Source organism: Mauremys mutica, chromosome 4 (genome assembly GCF_020497125.1).
Source record: "Mauremys mutica isolate MM-2020 ecotype Southern chromosome 4, ASM2049712v1, whole genome shotgun sequence".
Taxonomy (NCBI): Eukaryota; Metazoa; Chordata; order Testudines; family Geoemydidae; genus Mauremys; species Mauremys mutica.
The window spans coordinates 105,373,309-105,400,559 of NC_059075.1; the positions used below are offsets into that span (position 1 = coordinate 105,373,309).

At 42.1% G+C, this 27,251-nt stretch overlaps 1 protein-coding gene and 1 long non-coding RNA gene across 3 annotated transcripts in view; one reads left to right on the forward strand and one right to left on the reverse strand.

The window, feature by feature from the left end:
• The window catches only part of GTF2H1 (general transcription factor IIH subunit 1), a 41,650-nt gene that overhangs the window by 4,274 nt on the left and 10,125 nt on the right, over nucleotides 1–27,251 (forward strand). For both annotated transcript variants that reach the window (XM_045016170.1, XM_045016171.1), the window contains exons 2-12: nucleotides 848–1,016; nucleotides 3,072–3,264; nucleotides 7,184–7,346; nucleotides 8,100–8,193; nucleotides 10,992–11,141; nucleotides 12,589–12,668; nucleotides 14,190–14,320; nucleotides 16,931–17,018; nucleotides 19,284–19,372; nucleotides 20,542–20,659; nucleotides 25,942–26,032. In XM_045016170.1, coding sequence (XP_044872105.1) covers nucleotides 863–1,016; nucleotides 3,072–3,264; nucleotides 7,184–7,346; nucleotides 8,100–8,193; nucleotides 10,992–11,141; nucleotides 12,589–12,668; nucleotides 14,190–14,320; nucleotides 16,931–17,018; nucleotides 19,284–19,372; nucleotides 20,542–20,659; nucleotides 25,942–26,032 — 1,351 coding nt within the window. In that variant the 5' untranslated portion in view covers nucleotides 848–862. The remainder of the gene's footprint in view (nucleotides 1–847; nucleotides 1,017–3,071; nucleotides 3,265–7,183; nucleotides 7,347–8,099; nucleotides 8,194–10,991; nucleotides 11,142–12,588; nucleotides 12,669–14,189; nucleotides 14,321–16,930; nucleotides 17,019–19,283; nucleotides 19,373–20,541; nucleotides 20,660–25,941; nucleotides 26,033–27,251) is intronic.
• Nucleotides 4,680–27,251, reverse strand: part of LOC123370024 — a 54,791-nt gene continuing 32,219 nt past the window's right edge. Inside the window, exons 2-3 of the long non-coding RNA XR_006579247.1 lie at nucleotides 5,114–5,495; nucleotides 4,680–4,900 (exon numbers count right to left, since the gene is read on the reverse strand). This is a non-coding gene — a long non-coding RNA (uncharacterized LOC123370024). The remainder of the gene's footprint in view (nucleotides 4,901–5,113; nucleotides 5,496–27,251) is intronic.

Genomic DNA, 27,251 nt, shown 5'->3' on the forward strand with positions numbered 1-27,251 from the left:
TATAGTAAAATTTGTATGTTACTATTTATCTGTTCTCTTGAGAAATTTAAGATTGGGAAAACTATAAAGGAAAAAAGACATTGGCACTCCTGTTATCCTTCTTCCCAATTACGGAAGGGCTTATTGATGTCAATGACAAAACTCTCATTCTTTCTGTGGATGCAAGATTAGATCCTGAGTATTTTTGGAACAAAATAAATAGGCCAGTTAAAATTATGATTGTGTCTGAAGTCTCATTCAAGTCTTGCATGGTAATCAGTGGATCGTGTTGAAGGAAGGGGAAAGTAACTAGTTCGTCTTTTTACTTGGGAGGTACAGTTGCAAGAACCTGTAAGTCTACAATATTTTCGTCCCTCTCCCCTTCCAAGTAGTTTTAACATATAAAGTTCCTATCACAAAAGGAAAGCACTATGAAATGCCACCAGGGATTTGGAGTGTACACGCTCTCTGAGGTATAAGCGCTCTTCACAACTTGACAAACTGGTAAAGAAACATAAAAGAGAAACAAAAAATATAGGAATTAGATGAAGTGTAGGTGTAGCTGGAGCACAAGTAGGATTGGAAAAGAAATCTAAGTATAATATGGCTGTGGATTATTATATTTGTATGTGACTTTTATTTAATCTGAAAAAGTTTGACTGCATATATAAAGTGGAGCTCAGAGTGTTTGTCTGATAAGGCTTGGACAGTGACTGTATGCTGCTGTTAGTTTACAGAATAAGTATTCAAGTGCAAATGCAAGTTTTGATGCAGTGAAACAAGTTGGAATACTGGAAAAAAATCTGTCAATGGAAATACTGTACTAACTGCTATTGAATTAACTAACTGTACCGTGTGCTTTTAATAGCACCTTATAGCCATCATGGCAACATCATCTGAGGAAGTGTTACTGATAGTAAAGAAGGTACGTCAAAAGAAACAGGATGGGGCTCTCTACCTTATGGCTGAAAGGATAGCATGGGCACCTGAAGGCAAAGACCGATTCACAGTCAGCCATATGTATGCAGATATAAAATGTAAGTGAAAGCTCTTTCTATTGCTCTTGTATGCAAATTTTTAGTAAATATTTAAATAAGATTCAAACCTTATTTTACATGTATTAGGCCAATTTGGGCATTTCGTTAGATTATTCTTTCTGACAAACATGAGTGGATCCAGAAGTAAATTGCAGGCATAGAAGATTCTGCAATTCAAAAGTTTTTCAGGTGTTTTTAATATAGAACCCAAATTTCTTAAATATTTTTCATTTTCCCAATTTGCTAGCAATCTCTGCAATAGCTTGGAAGCAGAAATATGTACTGTAGTCTAATGGAAAATCACCGAGGCCATGTGTCTTTTTTGGGGGGATACAGGATTTATGGGGTCTAAGAGGGAACTGCCTAACCCAGGGGTCAGGCAACCTATGGCACGTGTGCCAAAGGCAGCCCGCGAGCTGATTTTCAGTGGCACTCACACTGCCTGGGTCCTGGCCACCGGTCCGGGCGGGGGCTTTGCATTTTAATTTAATTTTAAATGAAGCTTCTTAAACATTTTAAAATCCTTGTTTACTTTATATACAACAATAATTCAGTTATATATTATAGACTTACAGAAATAAACCTTCTAAAAACATTAAAATGTATTACTGGCACGCGAAACCTTAAATTAGAGTGAATAAATGAAGACTCGGCACACCACTTCTGAAAGGTTGCCAACCCCTGACCTAACCTATTTTTGGCTAATTAGGATGTGCATCTAGCTCTGTGACAGTTTATTCTATTAAAAACTTAGCTCACAGTTAGGTGTAAATTGATTAAAGTTTAATAGAGTTATGTGGTGTGATGGTTTATTATACTAGCCTCTCATCTTTGGAAATCTAGATTAAAATCTGATATACAGTGGGGTCACAGCTGAAAATAAGTTCATTCATATCATCCGTGTCCTCCAAAATTACTTGACAGTTTGGCTTGACTAGTAATATTGTTCAATAAACACCCACAACTGAAATAGTAGTGTGCTGTAAGTCAAAACTGAGTTTCCATAGTGCCTGCTTGTGCTGTGCCTGCATCAGATTAGTGCTTTCTGTCCATACTCAATACTAAAAACACAAACCCTTGCAAATTGCATACATCTTTTTCTGTCTGTAGCCCTAGAACATATGCTATCTAAATTCATATAGGATTGTTACAACATTTTTTAAAGTTATGTGCTGCTGTTAATCAATGAGTCAAAACTCTAAAATGCAGTGCTGTCTAAGAGATATCTGCTTAATAACCATTTAGAAAGTCTGTTCACCTGTTTTATAGCTAGAAGTAGTGTGAAGATATTATCCTCTCCAGCTATTGAGCCTTTCATAGCACTTACATACTGTAGTTTAGAAGACTGGAGGGGGAGGTATCAGTTCTTGCAGACATTGAGTAAATAGAGTAATGTTCTCTCAAATTCCAGCCTTTACATCTGTAGGCATAGAGAGAATCATAGGAAGCTGAAAGATGCTCCCTTTGTTGTTTGTGGGCTCAGATCTTGAGGTGTGGTAGGGCAGCTTATGCTGGCTTTAGGGAAGCAGTGCAAATAGGACAATGCCTCCATGTAGAAGCAGGTAGATATGCACCACGGGCAGTGTAGATCTCCCATAGTTGGTCCTATATCTACTTTTTCTCAGTGGCTACAGGAAAAGAGGAAGGGCGCAGGCATCCTTATGCCTTAGTGATCTCCATCTGCTCTAAGCAGCGCCTTGGGGCCATTGCTAGGCCCTGCAACTTGGAGGGACCTGAGGGCTGCTCTGAGTTTTGCTAGAAAACTAGCAAAGGTGGAACATAAAGGTGGCCAAGGAGTACTCTGCTGCAGCTTAGGATCTGGGCCTCTCAGGATGTCTTTGGTTGCAGTGGGGAAAGTGAGACGCAGCTTTTAAAGCTAACCTGTAAAGGCAGCTGCATGCTTCACTTCCTGGAAGAAATGTGCTATAATGCCACCAGTGTGGGATATCAGGATTTAATGGGATGATGCAGACAACAGCATATAAATGCTTTGGGGAGAAAGTTTGTTACATAAATGTACTTGTATCACTAATTGCTGTTCTTTATATTTTCTAGGCCAGAAAATCAGTCCTGAAGGAAAGGCTAAAATTCAGCTACAGCTGGTACTGCATGCAGGGGACACAACCAACTTCCACTTCTCTAATGAAAGCACAGCAGTGAAGGAGCGAGATGCAGTGAAGGACCTTCTTCAGCAACTGTTACCCAAATTCAAGAGGAAAGCAAATAAAGAACTTGAGGAAAAGAACAGGTAAAGTGGCAGGGGAGAAGGAGAAGATCTTCAAAAAGGAATCTGTCATTTCCCCCTCTCTAATTACAACATAAATGTTTCTTGTGACTTGTGAACAGTTTTTGAGCTATATTGCTGTAGCACAACAGTGCTTGTGTTCTATTTCAGTAATAATCTGTGGCTTTAGATTCTGGTGAAATTCCTCTGAACATGTTTTCATGTTACAGGACTTACGTAAGCAAGCCATTTATTTTTTTAAAAGCTTTGTGACTAACCTGTTACCTCATAAGGATCAATGGATTTCAGAGAGAGAGACTAGAAATTACTTCCTTCTAGCAGACAAGCGGAGCAAGATAAATGATGCATTGGAATCTATTCATTTTCTCCCCAACTCTGGACTACAAATACTTTTTCTATCCAATCAGTTTCCTTCCTAAATTGAACATAGCTATGCCATTTTTCTAAATAGACTTGTGTTCAGCAGGGTGGTAAATAAAGCCTGAGTGCACAGTTCATTAAATATTACAGTATTTTTAAAGAGTAAGAACAGTTGTATAATTTTGAAGTATTGGAAAACACTCTCCAGTTTTGTGTTTAAAAGAAACTTATTTGAATTTTTCCTCATGGTATCCATTTGGAAAGGACATGATGGAGGGTTTATAGGCTAGAATTTGCTATTTCATTAGTAATTAGGCTTTTTTTAAACTACCCATTTCTAAATAACCTTCTCAAACTCTGATTTCTGTCTACTTCTGTAGTATTTCTAGATTGGAATTTCTGATAGGTAACGTGAGAATATGAGTAGGAAATTCTTCTTTAACTGTCTTGACATAACATGTGAAGTGCAATAAATACACTGCCTACAACAAAACGAAACATAGGCTATTTGAGTTCTTGTCTATCTATCTATATAAATATATATATATATTCTGCTTGCTGAGCGTGTGCTTGGACTGGAGTCTTTTTTGGCCAGCATTGTCCACTTGCACATTGAGTGTCCTTGCACCAAGGACATGAAGGGCAGAGTGGGTCCCCCTGCCACTCAGTTCCTTCTCACCATCCATAACTGCAAAATGGAGCTCCTCAGTGTCCAGGTCTCAATGCTACCTTTTTCATAGTCTATACATAATTAGTGCTAGGATAGTTACTTGATTAGTTTGGAAATTTTTACCTTCCTTATTTTGATTCCCTCGCTCCCCCCGAACCTCTGATCAGGATGTTCTTGTCAGTACTGAGGATTAAATTACATGGCTTTAAGTATTGTCCCTTTTGCCAGGCAGCAATTCCAGTTAACAGTGGGCATCCCAGATTCCTTTTTGTGTTGGAAAGGCTCATATCTCTGACACAAACTCACTGTGCGAGTCTGTGGTTGGGTGAAAGTTGCTGTCAGAGCTCCTCCTCATGGCAGTACACAACATCGCAGGGGTTCTTCCAGTCCTGCACTTCCTTTTGTTGGCCGATCTGTTCTGCAGTGGTCGTCCTCTTCGAGCAACCTGGCGCTACGGCCTGGTCACACTTAAAGTTCAGTCTCTCCCTTGGATCGCAAAGGTCCAACCAGAAGGTCAGACTAACAATTCTTCTGCCCCTTTTGGGTTACTCTTCAGCCCACCTTCTAGATTCTGTTCTCAGCCCCTTCTGGGCCACCTTTAAATTAGGGCTGTCAAACAAACAAATTAATTGAAATTAATCAGTTTTAATCACACTGTTTAAATAAATGGTATTCTATTTAATATGTTAGGATGTTTTGTACATTTTCAAATATTGATTTAAATTACAACACAATAAAGTGTACAGTGCTCACTTTAGTTATTTTATTACAAATATTTGCACTGCAAGAAAGATAAACAAAATAAATAGTATTGCAGTTCACCTCATACAAGTGCTGTAGAGACTGGTGCAGGGAGGCTGATCTCACCAGGCCTTTGTTCTCCATGGGGTACCCCCAGAGCGAGGGGCCAGTCGGGGGCAATGGAACACAGAGGGGGTAGTCCCCAGAGCAAGGAGCCAGCCAAGGACAATAGGGTGTGGCGGGAGGTTGGTCCCCAGAACGACGTTCTGGCTGGGGGCAGTGGGGCACAGCAGGGTCAGGATCCCTTCCTTTCTACCGGAGCTGGGATGGGAGCCACTTCCTCTTCTCTCCTCTCCTCTTCCTGCCCTCCGGAGACAGATTGGGTTACTGCACCTGGCCGAGCACTGTAGGGTAACCTCCACAGCCGATGCCTCCTTCCCCTCCCAGAGGTATGCAGTTAATACTGTTAAAAATACTAACATGTTAATTTTGTGTTCAGTTAATCACAGTCATTAACTGTAATTAATTGACAGCCCTACTTTAAATCCTACCCTGTGGCTGTAATACAGCACTGATTTTTAGGCTGCTTTTCCTGGAGCCATTTTCATAGTAGGGTTACCCCCTAGTGTGTCTCATTCCAAGGACCTCCCTGCTTCTTGCAGACTCGTAGCTCAAGGCCTCCCATAGGAGCTTAACTTGCTCCCTGTGGTTCCTTATCCCTCCAAGAGTTTCTTGCTGTCTGTGGCCTCTGGCACAGCTTCCTCTCCAACTGTTCTCAGAGCTCCTCCTCCAATTCAGGCAGGGCAGACTCCCCCCTGGACAAAATAGGGAAGACCTCATACTTATGCCAAACAGAGACCATCATCTGATACCTTCTTTCACCAGAGAGCCTCAAAGCTTCAAAGAACAAGGCAGCATTTTCAAAGAAGGAGCTCTTCTGCCTTGGCTATGACTTCATCCCATTCTCCGTCCATATCTAAATGATTATTTCAATGGGTTGGTTGAGAGTCGCTCTGATCAGTCTACTGGATCAATACCCTTCCTTCTTGTGCCACTCTAATTTACGCTGCTAAATGGGAAAGATCCAGGATTTGCTGTGAACAATGTGAATTACAGCCTATTGACTACCAGCTCCCTCCTGTTTTGGATTGCTTGCTTGCTCTAAAGAGATTGTGACCGTTGATTAGCTCTGTTAGAGTGCACCTCGTAGCCCCTTCTGCTTATTACACCTTCCCCACCCCCCATTTTCCCACCTCCTTGTGGTGAAATTCCTTAAAGGCCTTTTATATGTTTTTCCATCAGTAAGGAAACCTCCCAGTCCATAGGACCTTAAAGTGGTTGTGGCATACTTAATGCTCTTCCCCCTCCTCCCATTTGAACCCTTAGCCCCTTGCTTGACTTAGCGATGAAAACATCCTTTTTAATAGCTTGGAACAGGAGCATGAGGACACTCAGGGTGCATGTGCATCCCCACTGGACAGTGCTGGCCAAAAGACTGACTGCGATCTCAACCACGTGGGCACCAAGAGTGACTATAGATTGACAATAGCTTTCAAACTCCAGTTACTATAAGGCAAGTAACTTCTTTTTTTTTGTGGCCACCATCTTGTATTAACTTCTTTCTAGAGATCACCATTTTTCCCCATTAAAACTATCCCTCGTCCAGCAGCTTTGTTTCTGTTTGGGGCTTGTCTACACAAGGACACTCACAAAAGTTAAGATGAATTAACTAAAGATATGAAATTAAAGTGCATAAACTAAAGCACATTAAACCTGGGTGGACTCTTCTTAAGTGAGGATTAAGCTTCAGCAAACTACGGCCATTTTACTTTTGAATGAGTGACTACACAGGGGTTTAATGCCTTTTAAACTAATGCTTGTGAACTTCACACCTTCAGTTGATTTTTCTTCACTTCCCTGAGTGTCCCCATGCAGACAAACCCTTAGTCTCTCCCCTTTGGCCAATATGAATAGCAGTACTGGCCTCAATATCTCACTTGTACAACTAATTATAACTTATTTGAGAATGCTGTGCGTTTCTTACCTCACTATGATCTGTTCCCTTCAGGAACCCATATGACTTATTGACATGGAAATCCTGCTGAATTAGTGTGGAATGTTTCAATTTTATTCAATACATTCTTTTACTAGAATGCTGCAAGAAGATCCTGTTTTGTTTCAGCTTTATAAAGACCTCGTTGTGAGCCAAGTAATTAGTGCTGAAGAATTCTGGGCCAACCGTTTAAGCTTGAACGCTGTGGATAATTCTGTGGCACCTAGTAAGCAGGATGTGGGCATCTCTGCAGCTTTTCTGGTATGTTTGACCTACATAACATAGGATGGATTTTAAAACAAAAACATTTATTTCTTAGCTAGACTTTCTCTGTAAAATGTGGATGAATTGAAATTCCCCACTTCTAAACAGGAGTATTCATTATCTTTCCATAGCCTCAGAAGTTAAGCCAGTCTCCTTGTCAGTGCAGGATTGTTCTCTGCATATACCCTAAAGTGTTCTGTCTGGTCTATTTATAAAAGTCATGAAAAAGGAGGTTTCCTTTATTTCCTGTTACACTTCCATATTCTGCTATACCTCCATCTGAAAGATTTTCCCGATAACCAACCTAAATTTTCCTTTTCAATTTCATTCTCTTACTCCTTGTATGATACTTCCTCTGCCCTTTTTCTTTATACCTTCAGGTATTTGTAGGCTATCATTCACCCTCCCCTTAAGAAAAGATTAGCCAAGAAATATATGTGTATTCAGTCCTTTTAATATTTATTGATAAATCATTCTTCCCACCTGAAAAGACAATTTTGCAGTGAAAGACATTTGCTGTGAGCAAATAAATTAGTGTCCTTAAGGGACAATCAAAGCTGCTCTTCATTTTGTACTGTGGCTTAAAAAAAAACTATCCACTCTGCTACTTCTGTTTTTGTTTATATAGATTAACTCTCTCTTACAGCTATCGTAAATGTGGGTTCACATATCAGTTTTAACAAGGTTTTAACTCAACACATAACAAGGTTTCACCCAGTTTATGACAATATTATTATGTTGTTCCCGTAGGCTGATGTTCGGCCTCAAACTGATGGCTGCAATGGTCTGAGGTATAACTTAACTTCAGATATTATTGAATCCATATTCAGGACGTATCCTGCAGGTAGGCAGAAAAATCAATACATATGTGATACAAAGCACTCTAAGTTGATTTTATTATGTTTTATCATTGGAAGACTAGAGGGTTAGTGCTACACTTGTTTCTGTTGGTAAAACGTGCAGGGCTTCTGCACATTCCCTCATACTCTCTTCTGCACTTCTTATATGGTCTTCCTTCCTTCCTTCTGTGTTTTATTTGTTGTTTTTTTTGTAGGTTCTGGAAATATATTGAATAGGGCTGTTGATTAATCGACGTTAACTCATGTGATTAACTCAAATTAATAGCGATTAAAAATAATCACAGTTAATCGCAGTTTTAATCACACTGTTAAATAATAGAAAACCAATTGAAATTTATTAAATATTTTTGGATGTTTTTCTACATTTTCAAATATATTGATTTTAATTACAACACACTATACAAAGTAGACAGTGCTCACTTTGTTTTTATTACAAATATTGGCGCTGTAAAAATGGCAAACAAAAGATAGTATTTTTCAATTCGCTTCATACAAGTACTGTAGTACAATCTCTTTATTGTGAAAGCACAACTTGCAAGTGTAGATTTTTTTGTTACATAACTGCACTCAAAAACAAAATGTAAAACTGCAGAGCCTACAAGTCCACTCAGTCCTATTTCTTGTTCAACAAATTGCTAAAACAAACAAGTTTGTTTACATTTACAGGAGATAATGCTGCCTGCTTCTTATTTACAATGTCACCGGAAAGTGAGAACAGGCATTCACATGGCACTTTTGTAGCCAGCATTGCAAGGTATTTACGTGCCAGATATGCTAAACGTTCATATGTGCCTTCATGCTTTGGCCACCATTCCAGAGGACATGCTTCCATGCTGATGATGCTATTTAAAAAAAAAAAATGCATTAAATAAATTTGTGGCTGAACTCCTTGGGGGAGAATTGTACGTCTCCTACTCTGCTGTACATGCATTCTGCCATATATTTCTTGTTATTGCAATCTCTGATGATGGCCCAGCACAAGTTGTTCGTTTGAAGAACATTATCACTGCAGATATGACAAAACTCAAAGAAGGTACCAATGTGAGATTTCTAAAGATAACCACAGCACTCAACCCAAGGTTTAAGAATCTGAAGTGCCATCCAAAATCTGAGACGGATGAGGTGTAGAGCATGCTTTCAGAAGTCTTAAAAGAGCAACACTTCAGTGCGAAAATTACAGAACCCAAACCACCAAAAAAGAAAATCAACCTTCTGCTGGTGGCATCTGACTCAGATGATGAAAATGAACATGCATTGGTCCGCACTGCTTTGGATGGTTATCGAGCAGAACCCATTATCAGCATGGACGCATGTCCTCTGGAATGGTGGTTGAAGCATGAAGAGACATATGAATCTTTAGTGCATCTGGCACAAATATCTTGCAATGCTGGCTACAACAGTACCATGCGAACACCTGTTATCACTTTCAGGTGATATTGTAAACAAGAAGCAGGCAGCATTATCTCCTGCAAATGTAAACAAACTTGTTTGTCTGAGCAATTGGCTGAACAAGAAGAAGAACTGAGTGGACTTTGTTTTATTTTTGAATGCAGGGGTATTTTTTTGTACATACACCTCTACCCTGATATAACGCAGTCGTGGGGAGTCAAAAATCCCTACCATGTTATATATGAAACGCCATTATATCAGGGTAGCGGTGGCAGGGCTGCAGCAGTGATTTAAAGAGCCCGGGGCTCAGGCTGCGGAGAGCCCCAGGCCCTTTAAATCACTGGTGGAGCCCTGCTGCCGCAGCCCCGGGGTAGCGGTGGCAGGGCACCAGCGGTGACTTAAAGGGCCTGGGGCTCCCCACAGCAGCCGGAGCACCGGCCCCTTTAAAGCGCCGCCGAAGCCCCTCTGCTATCGCGCTATATGCGAACCCGTGTTATATCGGGTCGCGTTATAGCGGGGTAGAGGTGTAATTCTACATTTGTACGTTCAGTGTCCATGATAGAGATTGCATTACAGTACTTGTATTAGGTGAATTGAAAAATACTATTACTTTTGTTTTTTGCAGTGCAAATATTTGTAATAAAAAATATAAAGTGAGGACTGTACACTTTGTATTCTGTGTTGTAATTGAAATCAATATATTTAAATAGTTTTGGATATTTTCTATATTTTCAAACAGTATTGTATTGTTTAAGAGTGCAATTAATCATGCAATTAATTTTTTTAATCATGCAATTAATCACGATTATTTTTTTTAGTCGCTTGACAGCCCTAATTTTAAGGCTTGAGGCTGAAAAGAGACTCTTGAATTATTCAGTTTGCTTTGCCTTTAAGCCATGAGTAAATGTTCATGCCCAAGTGTCACTCTCCATTTGAAGGATTTATTTTAACTACTTTAAAATTTTCTTAGAGATTGTTGGTAAATTATCTGATTTACAAATGCTAGATTGGACCCTGATACTGACATTAGTTTGAACAGACCTGGATGAAAAAGAACCAGTCCATCTTGGGAACAACAGGGAAGGATTCCTCTTAAATTACTAGACTTCGGACATTTAAAATTTTCCAGAGGTGCCCAGCTATACCATTTTCAAAGTTTATATGCTATTGGTGTTTGTTTCCAATACATTATAAGCATTGTTGGGCATGACAGAACTTGCATTTGTTGCATAAATTGCCATCTTTTTAAAATCCAAACTCCTTATCTTTTTAGTAAGTTGTGTGGGTTTATGCCTATTCAGGATAAGCTTTGGTCATTTTCCATCACACACTGACAGGTAAAACAGTATCTTGAATTGAAAAATAGCTTATAAGCACTTTGATTTGTTTGCAGTACAAGTGAAATATGCAGAAAATGTTCCACATAATATGACAGAAAAAGAATTCTGGACACGATTTTTCCAGTCTCACTACTTCCATCGAGATAGGCTGAATACAGGCTCAAAAGACCTCTTTGCTGAATGTGCCAAAATGGATGAAAAAGGTAAGCTTTTGTTTCTCTGCAACAGGTGATTGTGGTGTTAGGCACAGTATACTGAAACTTCAAAATTAATTAAAAAAATAAAGCTAAGTTTTTGAAAGCCACATTAATCAGATAAAACCAACATTCTCATTTTTAAAAGTAATGTATTTGTCCTGTAATTTGATAAATGCTGCAAGATGTCAGGAGCCAAGACCTATGATGTAATCTTTGGACAGTGTTGATCAGGCTGAATGTTTATATATTTACAGTATCTGATTATGGACGACATTCCAGGTCCCGTACTAAAATGCTTAGAAACAAATTAGTGCTTAAAAGATGCCAGCACTAGAAATTCCTTTTATGCACCACTCATGCAGCATAGATAATGTCAGTGAAAGCTTCCTCATAATGTACAATCAAGGGGCCTTAACCGTACCTCTGACAGGTGGGCATAATTTTGTTCTCGTGACTATTTATTCTGTGGTGTCTCTGCTGAGACTTGCAACAGATGTGGGTTTTGTGATAAATCAGTTCTCTAGAAAGTGGATAAAGATTTGGTTTCTTTCACAGGCCACTTGAATATGTTATTCTTTTTACTGACCATCACAGTTCTGGGCCATATTTGAAACAAGGAAGACTTCAGTTATATTCTGAAAATGTCATCTTCTCTTGATGCATGTGTATAATCCATGAATGACACACACATATATGGAGAGAAGACTAGATCCTTTAATATACTAATAAATATTGAATGCTTTTCATTCTGATAGTGTCCTTCATCTGACAATCCCAAAGCAAACAAAAGCCATACATCATCAGATGGGTAAAGTGATGCATAGAAAGGTTAACCATTGATTAATTACTAGAAAATGTTTGGAATTGTGGGGGAGGGGAAGTATCTGGAACTAGTTAGAATAATTCCTGCAATAATTTTCAAAAATACAGAGCAAAAGACTGACTTTAATGATAGATGCCGTAAAGGGCTGAAAGTTAGTGCACATAATAGCACTTGGACACATGCAAAACCTTCTGACACTACCCTTTTTCCCAATCATGGAACATATTCAGAGGATTTAAAAAAAATTATTGTACTTTTTAGAAATACCTGTGTTCTAAAATAGATACAGCCTTGGTTTTTTGATACCTGTAGTGTTAAGTTCACTGGTTCCTGCAAACCCAGATAATCCAAAATGCATCAGATATCTTACATGTTGGTTGTTTAAAGTTTAAACTACAAATTCAAGCTTAGCAACCACTAGTGCTGTTTTAGAAATAAATTTTCCTGCATGTATATTGGTGTCTAATAGTAATTTAGTACTATATGTTTAAGAAAATTATGGAATCATATCAAGGTACTGAAGTCCAGATAACTTTGAGGGTTATGCTTTATCAACCCTGAGTGTTGACAGATATTCTCATTTAGATACTACTTTACAAGAAAACAATTTATTTTTTTTTCTTCTCATAGGGTTAAAAACAATGGTGTCTCAAGGGGTGAAAAATCCACTGCTAGATTTAACGGCCTTGGAGGATAAATCGTTAGATGAGGCAAGTACAGAGACTTTAAAACAAAAAAGTAAAAGTTCCTACATTTTAAAACTGGATCACCTTATCAGCTTAAAAAAGGACCACAAACAATACTAAAATACAACTTTCCACTGAATAACTTCTGGTGCCCAATGCTAATTTGTCACTGAATTTCTCCTCTTTGTGGTGATGTTCTGGGTCTGATTCTAATCACATCAGTTCTACACCAGTGTAACTGCACAGAGTTACTTCTGCTATACATTGGGGTAGGTGGATGGAGAATCAGCACTTGTATTCTCAGTCTGTGTGCTATGCAGCTTTTCTTTATTCTATGGCGCTGCATTACGTCAGCTGGCTTCCTAAGCACACTAGTGTAAAAATCTGACTTTGCTTCTAGAAGCATTCTTGTACAGCTTTTTCATTTTAAAATAGACATCCCCTTATTTAATCCTTACCATTTAGGGGCTACCCGGCATTGGTAAACAGGAGTCCTTCAATACAGAAGATTGAGTTCAAAGCAGGGCTTTGAAGCGGAGCCTGGAGCTGGAGCAGCTCCGGAACAGTGGAGCTGCAGGTTTTTGCCTGGAGCTGGAGCGGAGCTGGAGCACAGCTCCAAAGCCCTGGTTCAAAGTGAAGATAAATACCACATTTTTGGTCAAACGTATTTACTTAAAATGAAGTTAAAACTATATACATTTCTTCATAGTAATTTAAAATATTAAATACCAAATAGTTTGCACCACACACAGCATAAGACATGTTTGATAGCTCCAAAGATACCATTGACTTAATGAGTAGAACTGAAGAATTAGTAGCTAGAATCAAGAGTTCAAATTAGTACAGCTTGATATTGTTTTACAGGGATATAAGCTGTATCCCCGAGAACTTAATAAAATTTAAAACAAGATGACAGATTTGGTGAATGACATTCCTATTCATTTGTTTACTACTGAAAACGTAATAGTCCTTGGCCTGCTGGATTTCTATAAACTTCTGTAAGAATTTAGTAATTGCAGCTAACAGTTTGAAAATAAAGAATTCACATTTATACATAGGTTTACATGTTCAAAGTGCAAAACAAACATTAATCCTCTCAACGTCCCTCTGAGGTTGGGAAGAACTATCCCCAGTGTACAAATGGGGAAACTGAGGCAGAGGTGAAGAGGTCACACTGCACGTAAGCAGTAGAGCCAGGATTAGGACCCTGAGGACTCCCAATACTATGTATAGTCCTCTAGACCACACTGCAATGCTGTTCATGGAAAATAGGGAATAGACTTATAGACTTGAAGGACAGAAGGGACCAACATGAACATCTAGTGTGACCTCCTGCACATTGCAGACCACAGAATCTCACCCACCCCCTCCTGTAATAGACCCCTAACCTCTTGTTGAGTTACTGAAGACCTCAAATTGTGGCTTAAAGACGTCAAGTTACAGAGAATTCACCATTTACATCAGTTTAAACCTGCAAGTGACCCATGCCCCATGCTGCATTTAGTTTGGAATAACCTAACAAACTGTTAATTACTTTACTTGCAGGGTTATGGTGTTTCCTCTGTGCCATCCACATCAAACGCCTCAAAGTCCTTAAAGGAGAGTAGCAATGCTGCCATTATAAAACGCTTTAATCATCACAGTGCCATGGTCCTTGCAGCTGGGCTCAGAAAACAGTAAGTTTCAGCACAGGAAAAAACTCTTAGAACTGGTGAATAACTCAAACTTGAAAATTTTACAGATGTTATCTTGAAGCCTGTTGAATATTATGATCTAAACACAAATCTGATAGCGTGGATTCCATTTTTACTTTTAAAATTCCTTTCAGTGTATAAGGCCATGCCAACCACCAAAATTAAAGACGTGTTATTTTTTGCACTAGGTGGTGTAAAATATTGCAGGCTGGAAATACCTTCCTATATTCCTCTTCTATACTGAATCTCAAACATGGATTTTTTTTTTCATGTTTTATTTAAAAAAAAAAAGTGCCTTGACTGATTCACCTTAGAGAATATTTGACAACCTCATTCAAACTATAGCCTAAATTAAGGCCTAGAAGGCTATGAGTGCAGTGAAATTGGTCCAGTTTTGCCATGCAGAGGAATAGATTGGTTGGATGCAAGGACCTCACATGGAGTTCATACCACCTGCACATTGAGCATAGCTCTGTAGGGGCTTCCTATACTGCAGCGTTCAGGAGGAGGGGACAGAAGAGCCAGGGCAACTGGGTCTACTAGTGCAGATCCACGAGCCAAACCTTAGAGATGCGAGGTGGCTCAGTTACAAGTCTGTTGCAGTAGTGGCTGCTGTGCAGCCCAGGAAGGATTCCTTCTCCACCTTAGTCCTGCAAAACTCACCGAACTATAGTCAACTTATCCAATCTGTTCTTTAGGGGGAACACTTTTCCCCTTAGTACTTCTATATTTGCTCATATGATGTATTTGTGTTTTCATTTAAATGGAATGCTGTATCTTAATAAGCCTTTCTGGTAGGAAACATTCCATTCTCCAAAACTTAGATTGCTCCTTTCTACAAAATGCACAAACTGGATGTTAAAGCACCTTTACTTTCCCGTTCTTCTGCGTGGCAGTACTTCCTCTTGTATGTGCACAGCAGCAGTCACGATTAGAGTGCCAGTTAGAGGGAGAATAGTAACTCTCATACTGGCAATGTAGAATGGCCAGCACTCCCACACGCCGGACAAGTTTGTGTGGAAGTGGCAGTGTGGTGTTGGGCAAGACTTCTTCAGTGTGATACTACAGTTGATGATGGAGGCAGTGGATGCAAAGCTTAGAGGAGACCAGGATTGAGGCCCAAGAGAGCCTATGTAGAGCAGATATTCGCACTAAGTACCCTCATAGAAGAATGTATAGAATGGCAAGCTGCCCTCCTTACCTATTTCATTGATTTTCAAAAGGCATTTGACAGCCTGCACAGACATATATCATGAATATTCTTCAGTCCTACTGCATCCCAGCTAAAGTTGTCAATATCATCAAGGCCATGTACAGAGATAGGAAGTGTTCTAAGGGGGAACAACCAGACAAGAGTGGTTTAACATGGAGAGTGGCACGAAATGAGGGCTGCATTTTATCACTGCTGTTATTTGGCATGTCATAGACTGGAGAACAAAGTAGTATATTAGCAATACAAAATAGCATGAATCGATGGTAAATGCCTAGAAAGCCTAGATTTTGCCGCTGCTAATATTGCTGTACTGAACAACACCCCTGAAAAGTTACAAACGAATACAACCTAGCAAATACAGCATGCCAAGCAGAACTCAAAACAGACATCTGCTAAAACAAACATACTAGAAACCCAGACATCAAACAGTAACATCACATTTTGAAGGCAAAAACATCAAGAAAGTAGAATAGTTCTACCTGTGCAGCACCATAATGGCCAACAGAGACCTCAAGAAGGATGTAACATCAAGGATAGGAAAGGCATTCAGAGCATTTATTAAACTTAATGTATGGACATCTAAGATACCCAGAACAAAACTGGGAATTTTCAATTCAAACGTAATCTCAGTCCTAACATATGGCCTCGAGAACTGGAAATCCATCAAAATGTTAGACAGAAAACTAGACCTCTTTGAAAATAAGTGCCTATGACAGATCTTGGTCATTTGGTTGGGAATACTTGTTTACAGGCAAAGATATATGAGAAATCAGCCACTTGTCCCCAACAGAATCAGAAGGAATAGCTGTGCTCCGGAAACTAACATGGACTCCCACGTGAAGATGTTAAGTAGAAACCAGCTGGTATGAGGAAACAAGGGTGTCCAAGAGAAACCTTAAGAGAAACCCTTAGCAGGAAAGGCAGAACAGTAGATCTCAACACCATAGAGCAGATGGAAGCAGCAGCAAACAACAGAGTAGTTATTGCCCTGTGTGCCAACATTGGCACGGGAATGATGTGATGTAACTGCATTAACAGTAGCACACAACGTGTGTGACTTAAGTTTTAGTTGGCAGGAGGACTGCTTCACTGCACTATGGTTCTGTTACCTCCCTGTCTATGTCAGGAGTACACTATTTTTTTCTTTGTGCAGAGATGAGGAATCCTATCCCCATTGCCCATCATGAACAAAATACTGACCCTTTTTAGAGTCACACCCATAGGTCAGTCATTTAAGTGCAGACCTTTTTGAAAGAAATAATTTGGAATTAAATATATTTTGAAACAGATTAACCTACTACATGTCCTCAGTCTAAATGTCAATCTCCCACAAGATGACTTGTTTTTCACTTCCTTTTAATACTGTCTTTTATTTTAAGAGAAGCACAAAATGATCACTACAGTGAGACCAGCAGTATGGATGGAAATTCCAGGGATTCAGATTTCTTTCAGCCACCAATAAAAAAGGTATGAACAATGTGAGTTTGCCACTGCAATTCCAGCTGAAGTATAGTACTGCAAACAGCTGCATTAAGCATCATCTACTTAAATGTATGAAGAGTGATATGAATGTAAAGTATTAATTAAATACAACAGCCTTAAGATGAAAATGCTGTTGACAAAGAGCTCTTTAGTTATTTAAATGCAAATAACTTTAATTGATAATACAATCTTCCTGTTAATTTTTTTTTCTTTCACTGAGTGAACATTGACATTTTTCCCCATACTTTTCTAATGGATCTTAAAATGCATGTTCTGTTCATTGTGTGTGGTTGTATTTATGTATTACCGCTGTAAGTGCCTGAGCACCTGTAGGAGAATATCCAGGCAAAGAGTTAAGATAGTAGTAGTTGCAACCACAGCATGGAATTAATATACTGAATACATTGGGGAAGGAATGCACACTTACTATGTATTAGTAAGCAGAATGCTAATTTGATACTTCAACTTAAAGGGTTGACCTTGCATCAGAATCATTGTGCTCAACTGAAAATGAGTTTCAAATTTGATTGATTATTGGTGCACAAAAATGAGGCAACTATAGTGTTTCTCTTAGATTACTGGAATTATGTAAAAATTGCTAAGAAAATAGAATGTTTTGAATGACTGTGTATTGCAATCCAAAAAGCTAACGGGGGAAACTCCACTAACTTCTAGCCTTTGCACATACACTTCCCCCAGCCCCCTAGAATTAATTGAAATCCACACAAGTAGCAAATCGTTTTTAGAAAATACGCATTGTAGCTTTTGGGGCAGTCACTAGCTCTGACTTCACTGTGTGGATGAAGAAAGCAAGAGATCTCCAAAGCAGTTTTCATTGTATCATATTTAAGTATACTACTGTTAAGCAGGGGGTTGGACTAGATGATCTCCTGAGGTCTCTTCCAACTCTAATAATCTATGATTCTAATGCTCCTTAATATTTTCTACCACAAATGAACACCTTATTTAGCTACATATCTGCACTGGCTCTAGGTTTAAATTCCTTCACTAAGAACATTAACCCTGTTCCTTCCTCTTGTATTAAGTAACATATGCACATAAACAGAGACTACAAAAGGGTTGTTTATCTATGTGTATGCTTTTTTTTTTAATGAGGGGGCTCTGATTATTAAAAAAAAATCCTGGTCAGGATCTGCAGAAAACGTAGTAAAGGCCACTAGTACTAAAACAAGTGTGTGGACATGTTTTTTGAAAAAGGGAGGGTGGCGGGGAGCTCGGCACGTGGGATTTCAGTAGAGAATTTACCTAAATATGGCTTCAGTCATGTTTTCCCTGTTCATATATTTGTAGAGCAAGTGAGTTTTACTGTCACTTCCTTCAAAACTGTCAGACAATCTTTGACAAGTTTCTGCTTTTACTAAAATTTCTCAAATGCCATTTAAAAAAAATTTGTATAACAAGACAATGATTTTGGAATTCTTAAACATTTTAGTTTTTCTTGGCTTCTGTGCTTTTTAATTTAAAAATATTAGAAATAATTTTACGATAGGATTTGTTACCACGGAACTTCCAATGCATTTAAACACTCAGCCCAATTCTGATGTCCTCTCACAAGCATTGACTCCAATCATAATTGTCTTACGTTTTCAGAACTGACCAGTGTTATTGGGTATCTTAAGTTTTGGGTGCTCAGTTTCAGACCCTTAAAGGGACCTGACTTTCAGAAAGTGCTGAGTACTTGCCCTCTGAAGACCTGGATCCTTTAAGATGTCAGGTTAGATACACAAGAATGCTAGTGACTTGTAAAATTAGGCCTGTCTGTTTGTGTAAATGTCTTCAGGATTTGGCTGAATATATTGGCTGAGATCATAGCACAGCGTTTGGCCACTTTGTGCTGCGCTACTGTGGGAATCTTAATCACAGGGCCAACAGCCTTCCAAGGAAGAAAGACCTGTGTATATGGGGGTAATCCTCTTGTGACACAGAGAAAATACCGCAGTTCCCCCTATGCCATGGCAAATAGTGCATAGGGCTCTTGTGGCCTTCACAGCCAGTGTCACTGAAAACTGTGCTAGGCAGCCAAATCCACCTATACACCTCTTCTCCCAACCTACACTAGTGATGCACTGCCAGAGCAGAGGATCTGAGCCACATGGGCTTTTTTTCATTTATCTTGGTTTTTTACCATTCTCTTACCAAGAGACTATGGACAAGGAAAAAAGCACGGTCTACATGTGTGCAACTATACCATAAGTAATTAGTTTTGATTTGTGTCTCATTATATCACAGGTGAAGCTACAGGAAGCTATTGAATATGAAGATTTAGGAAAGAATAATAGCATTAAAACTATTGCACTAAACCTAAAGAAATCTGATCGGTAAGTTCAATGAATAAAAGAAAACTGCAGTTCTTTGGATGTTTCAACATATTAAAACTAATATAAATCTCTTTATGATCTATTCAGAATCAGTCTGTCCCTAATCTGCTTTGTATTTTACATGGCATTTGAGTGCTTCTAGATTAAAATTTAATCTGAAACCTTGTTTAAATAAATTTAAGTAGTTGCCATTTTCAAAACTGCATCTTTAGTTCATACTGACTTTTGTGAATTTAGTAAACCTATTACAAACTATTGCTAGAGGAGATCCATAATTTTAGTCTGATTATGAAAGTCTAACAAATATACTTTATTAGTGTAGTTTGAGACATCTTATAAGCATTTCTGTTGGTATAATGCATTTGGAAATACTTGCGCATTCTGCACAGAGACAGATCTTACTTGAGTGTTGACTTGGGACAACTCTCAATGGTTTGATTCACTTCTTTTGTGATGTGCTGCCCTTTTGTCTTCCAGAACCTAAGCTTTCAGTTTGAAAAACATTATATCTCTTGTCCTGATAGTTGCAAAGATAACCTTCCAAATGTGAACCAATGGTGTGTAGTGGTGTTCGTCATATACTAGTCCTGAGAGGTGGGACTTGCCCCATTCATCTGGAGTCTGACAGTCTAAGTGACAGTACTGCCAGTGCTGAGCAAAGCATAAAAGGGGTGATGACATTAAGGCTAGGTCTATGCTACAGACCTATGTCAGTATAACTGCATCACTCAGGTGTGAAAAATCCACTCCCCAGAGTGATAGCCATACCAACCTTAACCCCCCCCCATGTAGACAGCGCTTTGTCAGCGGGATAGCTACTGCCTCTCACAGAGGTGGATTAACTATGCTGACAGGAGAGCTCTGCAGCTGTGCCGATGCAGCATAGACCTGCCCTAAGATCTGCATAACAAAAAATCAAGAATGGCATGTCCCTTCTCATTTTGCTGTTACATATGGGGAAAAAACTTAAGTTGTAGGTGGAATTTGAAAGCTTACAGTTACTTTTTTTTTTACGTTTCCAATCAGACGCGATTTTTTTAATTTTTAATAGACTCCAAAAGCCAAATTTGTATTGCACCTAAAATCTGAGAGGTGCAACTGCTACATAAATCTTAGTCTACTGGGAATTGTTACCTTGTGTTTTCTTTTTTCCCTTTCTCTTCTCATAGGTATTATCATGGTCCAACTCCAATTCAATCACAGCAATATGCAACCAGTCAGGATATTATTAATTCTTTTCATAGTATTAGAGAAGAAATGGAAGCCTATGTACCCAGACTAACTCAGGTAGGAAAATTCATTTTAATTTAAATACAGAAAAGTAAAACTCCCTCCTTAATACTAGTCCAGATATTTCTTGACTTACTAGAATTATGGTATTTGCAGAGTTTTGTCCCTTAAGCTGAACCTGATATTTTTCCTATTAAATTGCATAATGTGGGAAACTGTTTTAGAATTGAAGTCTTCAATCAGAACAACACTTAATTAAGTGTCAGGGCAGTGTTTTAGCCATACCACTTCAGCTCTTCTCTGAAGTTGTAATATTAAGACAACTACCAGATTTGCTAGTATTGATGGACAAATCCTACAGCTCTCTCATACCTGTGAGGAAGCTCCAAATGTAGTGGAATCAGCATTGTTGTACTGCACAGGGTAGAACAGAAAGCCACACACTGGGACTTAGCTCCACAAGGTGAAGGTGGAGCTATCTCTGGTAGCCCTTACCTCAGGCACAGGGAGGGGAGGGTTCGAGGCAATACAAGGTCACAGCCAGTGGGTCTGTGACTAAGTGGATCTGTAGAACACGGGGCTACTACATCTGAGGTTGCCAAATGGCTGCCTGTGTGCTGTGCCCTCAAGTTGGCTGGAGCAGCTGGTTCTCGTAACATCCCTTGCACTCAAAAAATTTACATTTGGCCCTTTATTAAATAACCACTATTGTTTGTGCCTCGCAATTCTTTGAGTGCTTGCTCATGTGTATTCCACAGTAGGTGTGCGTGCTCGCCACGTGCACCTGTGCCGGAAGTTTTTCCCCTCAGCAGTACCCATAGGGGGAGCGGTGATGCGACCCCTGGAGTGGCACCGCTATAGCACACCATAAGGGAAGCCACATGCTCCCCCCACGGTCAGTTCCTTCTTGCCGCCAGTGGTGATGCATTGGAACTACTTGCTCCAGCTTTGCTGCAGCTCATCTCAAATCTCGTTGGTTGTTCAGTAGTACCTGTATCAGTTAGTTAGTAAAAGTTCTAGTTTAGTTAGTTATTCTTCAGCCGGGGCATGCCCCGGGCCCCAGGGTTTAAATCATGCGAGTCTTGCAGGCGTTTGATGCCCAGGAGTGACCCGCACACCGACTGTCTCCGCTGCCTGGGTGAATCCCACATCAGCGACTGCTGTAAAATCTGGAGGTCCTTCAAACCCCGGACGAAAAAAGAGAGACACATTAGACTTCAGGCCCTTCTCATGGAGTCGGCACTGGCTCCTACCCCGGTGCACCGAGCGGAATCGGTACAGAGTATTTTGTCTTAGGCGCGTGGTGATCCCCCGGCACCTTCTGGTGGCCGGCACAGCTCTCCCTCAAAAAAGCAGAGGAAGGCGTAGTCATCTCAGAAGCATAGAGAGAAGGCACAGGGGGAGGCTAGACCCACAGGCAGCCCCAGTCTCCCCCCGGGCTCCGACTCAGGTCGAGCGGAGCAGCCCGATTGCGTCAACTAAGACCTCTCCGGCTGAAGTTCGCATGCCTTCAACACCGGAGACCCTGCAGGTGGCCAAAGATATTATGACCCTGCAGATGCCCGGGGCTCCGCCATCACCCGGACCCTGCGCTAGAGGCAAGCTGCCGCTGGGGTCTCGTCAGCCAATGCCAACCCAACAAAGATCCCGGTCAGGAGACTGCTCTCGGGACCGCTCATCACCCAGTGTCCTGTTGGGGCACAGCCCCCAACCTCCACTCGTCGCCCTCCAGGTTGTCTGGTAGGGTGCCATCAGAGCGCAGTTCTAGGCACAGCTCCACGCCAAGTACAGAATATCGGTAGGACAGGCACCGACGTCGTAGATGCTCCCGCTCTCGGCACAGCTACCGGAGCTGCTCCCAGCATGGACGCCATTGCCAGTCACGCTTCAGCTCTCACACGTCGAGATTGCCAGTTCCGTGTCATCGCGGATCCAGGCATCGAAGCGTCTTGAGGAGTAGCAGCTCGAGGCAGTACCATTCCTTGATGTCAGAGTCCCAGTCCCGTGGCAGACGCCATGCTCGGTACCACCATGCATACCGCTCGCACGGCACCAACAAGTCATTCGTAATCCAGAGCTCGACCCATACACAGCGCCCTATGCTATAGCTGGGCCAACCCGACCAGCTGGTGCCGCTGGTGCTGCACCAGAGCCAATGGCAGGGACCCCCGAGGCAGAGCCGGTGGTGCCAGTGGACTCCCTGGTCCCCCATGCATGCCCAGCAAGGGAGCATCGGAGGCTCTGTCAGTTGCACCATCCAGACCTCTGAGGGATAGATCGGGTCACGTCTCCTCAGCACCGCACGAGGCGTCCGATCAAGGGGTGGACCCTGTGGCACCGGCCAACGTGCAGAGCCCAGTACTGGCCTCCCTCCCCCACATTGGATGACAAAATCGCAGCTCTGCCCCCCTCCATACCACAAGAGGACTTCAGGGCCCATCAGGAGCTGCTAAAGCAAGTAGCATCCAGTCTCCATCTCCAAGCTGAGGAGATGGAGGGACCCTCGGACGCGCTGTTTAACGTGCTCTCCCATTCCATGAAGGGGTGGCCAACATCTCCAATGCCCTCTGGCAAACACCGGCCTCCCTGGCCCCAATATTAAAAAAGGCGGAGCGCAAATACTTTGTGCCCACGAAGGGGCACGAATACCTCTATACTCACCCGGCCCCCCAACTCCCTAGTGGTGGAATCTGTGAACCACAGGGAAAGACAAGGCCAACCAGGACCCGCACCCAAGAATAAAGACTCCAAAAAACTGGTCTCATTTGGCAGAAAGCTTTATTCATCCACCAGCTTCCAGCTCCGGGTAGCCAAACACCAGGCCCTCCTCAGTCGTTATGAGTTTAACTTGTGGGGGTCAGTGCCAAAATTCGAGCCTTCCCTTCCCGAGCACGAAAAGAAGGAACTCAAGTCACTGGTGGAAGAGGGTGCCGCTACCGCAAAGGCTGCTTTGCAGATGGCATCAGATGCGGCTGACATGGCTGCTCGATCCATGACATCTCCCTGAAGACTTTCCACCGGCCAGGCGCCAACAACATGCAGGCCAATTGCTTGAGCAGGGTTTTCTCCTCCCAACACGAGTTGTTGCTTCACCCGGAGGTCACTCATCAACTCTTCTGAGAATGGGGGATTCCCCAAGTAGACCTGTTTGAGACCCGACAGAACCGCCGTTGCCATGGGTTCGGCTCTTGGGGGCAGGGGGGTAAGGAATGCAATTTTGGACACCTTCCTCCTGTCATGGTCGGGCCAACTCCTTCACACTTTTCCCCCCGTTTCCCCTCATTCCCAAGGTCCTGGAGAAAATAAAAATGGACAAGGCACGCGTCCTTTTGATCACCCCAGTGTGGTCCCGACAACATTGGTACGGGACCCTCCTGGGCTTGCTCATGGCCACTTCCTGGCTGTTGCTGCTCTGCCCGGACCTACTCTCCCAGGACAAGGGCCGCCACCCCAATCTGGCCAGCCTCCATCTGACAGCGTGGCCGATCAGTGGCTAGATGTGCAGGAGAGAATGTGTTCGGAGGGGGTCAGATGTGTCCTCCTCATAAGTAGGAGGCCATCCACGTGCCAAGCCTACCTGGCAAAGTGGTCCCGATTCTCTAGGTGGGTGGGCAAGCGGGGTGTTTCCCCAATGTCTGCCCCGCTCCAGCTTATCCTTGAGTACCTGCTTCACCTTAGAACTCAAGGCCTGGCCCCTTCCTCTGTCAGGGTGCACCTGGCGGCTATTTTGGCATTCCATCTGCCAGTCCAAGGCTGCTCAGTTTTCTCCCATGCCATGACCAGGCATTTCCTCAAGGGGCTAGATCAGTCCTTCCCTTATGTTAGGACCCCTATCCCTCAGTGGGATCTAAATTTTGTGCTATCCCGCCTTATGGGGCCCCCTTTTGAACTTCTGGCCACATGCTCGTGGTCTCACCTTTCCTGGAAGGTAGCCTTCCTCGTGGCCATCACAGCCCGGCGGGTCTCAGAGCTCAGGGCCATGACCTGTGACCCCCCCGCACACTGTCTTTCACAAAGACAAGGTTCAGCTCCGCCCACACCCTGCATTCCTCCCCAAGGTGGTCTCCATCTTTCACATGAGCCAGGACATCATCTTACCTGTCCTCTGCCCTAAGCCGCATACCTCTAACAAGGAGCGCCGCCTCCATATGCTCGACTTGCGCAGGGCTGTGGCCTTTTATCTGGACCGGACTAAGCCGTTCCGCAGGTCTTCGTAACTCTTTGTTGCTTCGGCCGAGCTCATGAGGGGCCAACCTGTTTCCACCCAGAGGTTTTCCTGGTGGATTACATCGTACATCCACACATGCTACAACCTAGCCGGGGTTCCCACACCGCTTATTGTAAGGGCTTACTCGACAAGGGCTTATGCCTTGTCGGCTGCCTTTGTGGCCCATGTCCCTATCCAGGACATCTGTAGGGCCGCTACCTGGTCCTCAGTACACACGTTCACGTTGCACTGGGTGATCGTCTCCCACACCAGGGATGACACTGTTTTTGGTAGGGCTATGCTCCAGCCAGGGAATCTGTGAACTCCTACCCACCTCCATTAGACACAGCTTGTAATCACCTACTGTGGAATACACATGAACAAGCACTCGAAGAAGAAAGGACAGTTACCTGTTCCATAACTGGCGTTCGAGATGTGGTGTTCATGTCTATTCCACATCCCGCCCTCCTTCCCCACTGTTGGAGTTGGTCTGGCAAGAAGGAACTGAGGGTGGGGAGGAGCATGCGGCTCCCCTTATGGCGCGCTGTAGCGGCAGCGTTCCCCCTATGGGTACTGCTGAGGGGAGAACTTCTGGCACCGGTGCACGTGGCTAGCACACACACCTACTGTGGAATACACATGAGCAACACATCTCGAAGAAAGCCAGTTACGGAACAGGTAAACGTCCTTTCTAGTAAAGTCATGAAGACCAGTGAAAATTTTCTTTTAATTGTTGTATTGCCTTATTAAAAGTTTGAGTGATCTTGACTTACATCCAATACATGCACCAGTTTGGCAATATCGTGTACATGTTAAGAATCCACACTAAAGACATCAGTTTGAGAGCAGTACTGGTGGACAGGTGCTGTCTGTTCCCATCATGGTTTCTGGAACTTCCAAAGGCAACATAAGTTAATGCTTAGTCGAACTACCTGTCCAATTCCCTATCACATCAATGGGGAGATTACTTTTACACTTGCAAAATTATTTCAGTCTAAGATCACTAATGTACGTCCTGATTGATATGTCTGAGCCAGTGCAATTCACACTTTTCTTTAAGACTTCATTTGTCCAAAATATATTAAAGCGAGTCACTGGGGAAATGATATGAAAGGACTTTGGTTTTTTTAAGGTTCTTTCCAGTGGTGCTGCTACTAGCAGCATCACAGCCCTGTCACCTGGAGGAGCACTTATGCAGGGTGGGACACAGCAAGCCATAAACCGTAAGTTTTTGCATAGTAAGTTATCCTTTAGCCGTATAGCCTATACCAACAACACGGTGGGGTGTCCTGGCTTTTTTATTTTTGGATACAACAGGTTATGCTGACAAAACAAATGCAGAGACATTCATCTAAAATCCTGTTGCAAAGTATAAAAGTTATCAGGCGGAAGTGACAAAGGAAAAATTCTGAAAGAAACTAGCAATCCAGTCTGCCCAATAGGGAGACAGCAGTGGCTCCGTTGCTGAGGTAAATGGAATTAAGATAGCTAGGAGCAAATAATCAGACTGACTCACAGAATATTAAGTTATTTCAAGGTAAGACCATTTATTACTCCTCCACTAAAGGCCCTGTCTAGCTGCTTCCAACCTGCTGCCACCATTTTGAGCAGATAAGGTGAAGCCCAAGTGACCACTCTGTTCAGTTGAGGACAGCCAGTAAGCCTATTTTCTCCTCCAATATCTCTGCTCACACTGAGGCCTGGTCTACACTGGGGGGGGGTGGGGTGGGGGTCGAACTAAGGTACGCAAGTTCAGCTACGCGAATAGCGTAGCTGAACTCGAACTACCTTAGTTCGAAGTACTCACCCGTCCAGACGCCGTGGGATCGAAGTCCGTGGCTCCCCCGTCGACTCCGCCACCGCTGTTTGCGGTGGTGGAGTTCCGGAGTCGACGGGAGCGCGTTCGGAGTTCGATATATCGAACTCCGAGAAGTCGAACGCTAGCCGCCGACCCGGACGGTAAGTATAGACGTACCCTTAGGTGCTTTCATCTCTACACCTGCTTTGTGTATTCTCCTTCTCCTCCTGCTGGCTTTCTGCAGTGGTAGTAGTGAGGAACCACAGGAGAGAAGAGGTGGCAGCACAAATGAAAGCTCTGAAGCCTTGAGTTAAGGGCTAAAACTCAACACTCCTTGGCCTTGGAAAGTATGCCACAGTGTAAAAGCGGAGGGGTAGCTTCTTGGCTTTTACGTTTTCTCTGCCATTTGCAAAATAAAGCTTCATTTATTCTAGGGGAGTAAGCTGTAGATTTGATTTGGAAACAGATTTGGTTACAAAATCTGTCTGTGAAATAATTGCATGCAGTGTAGTTATAGCTGTGTCAATCCCAAGATACTAGAGGAGCGATAAGGTGGATGAAGTGATCTTTTATTGGACCAACTGCTGTTGGTGAGAGAGATGAGCTTTCGAGCCACACGCAGCTCTTCTTCAGGCCTTGGAAAG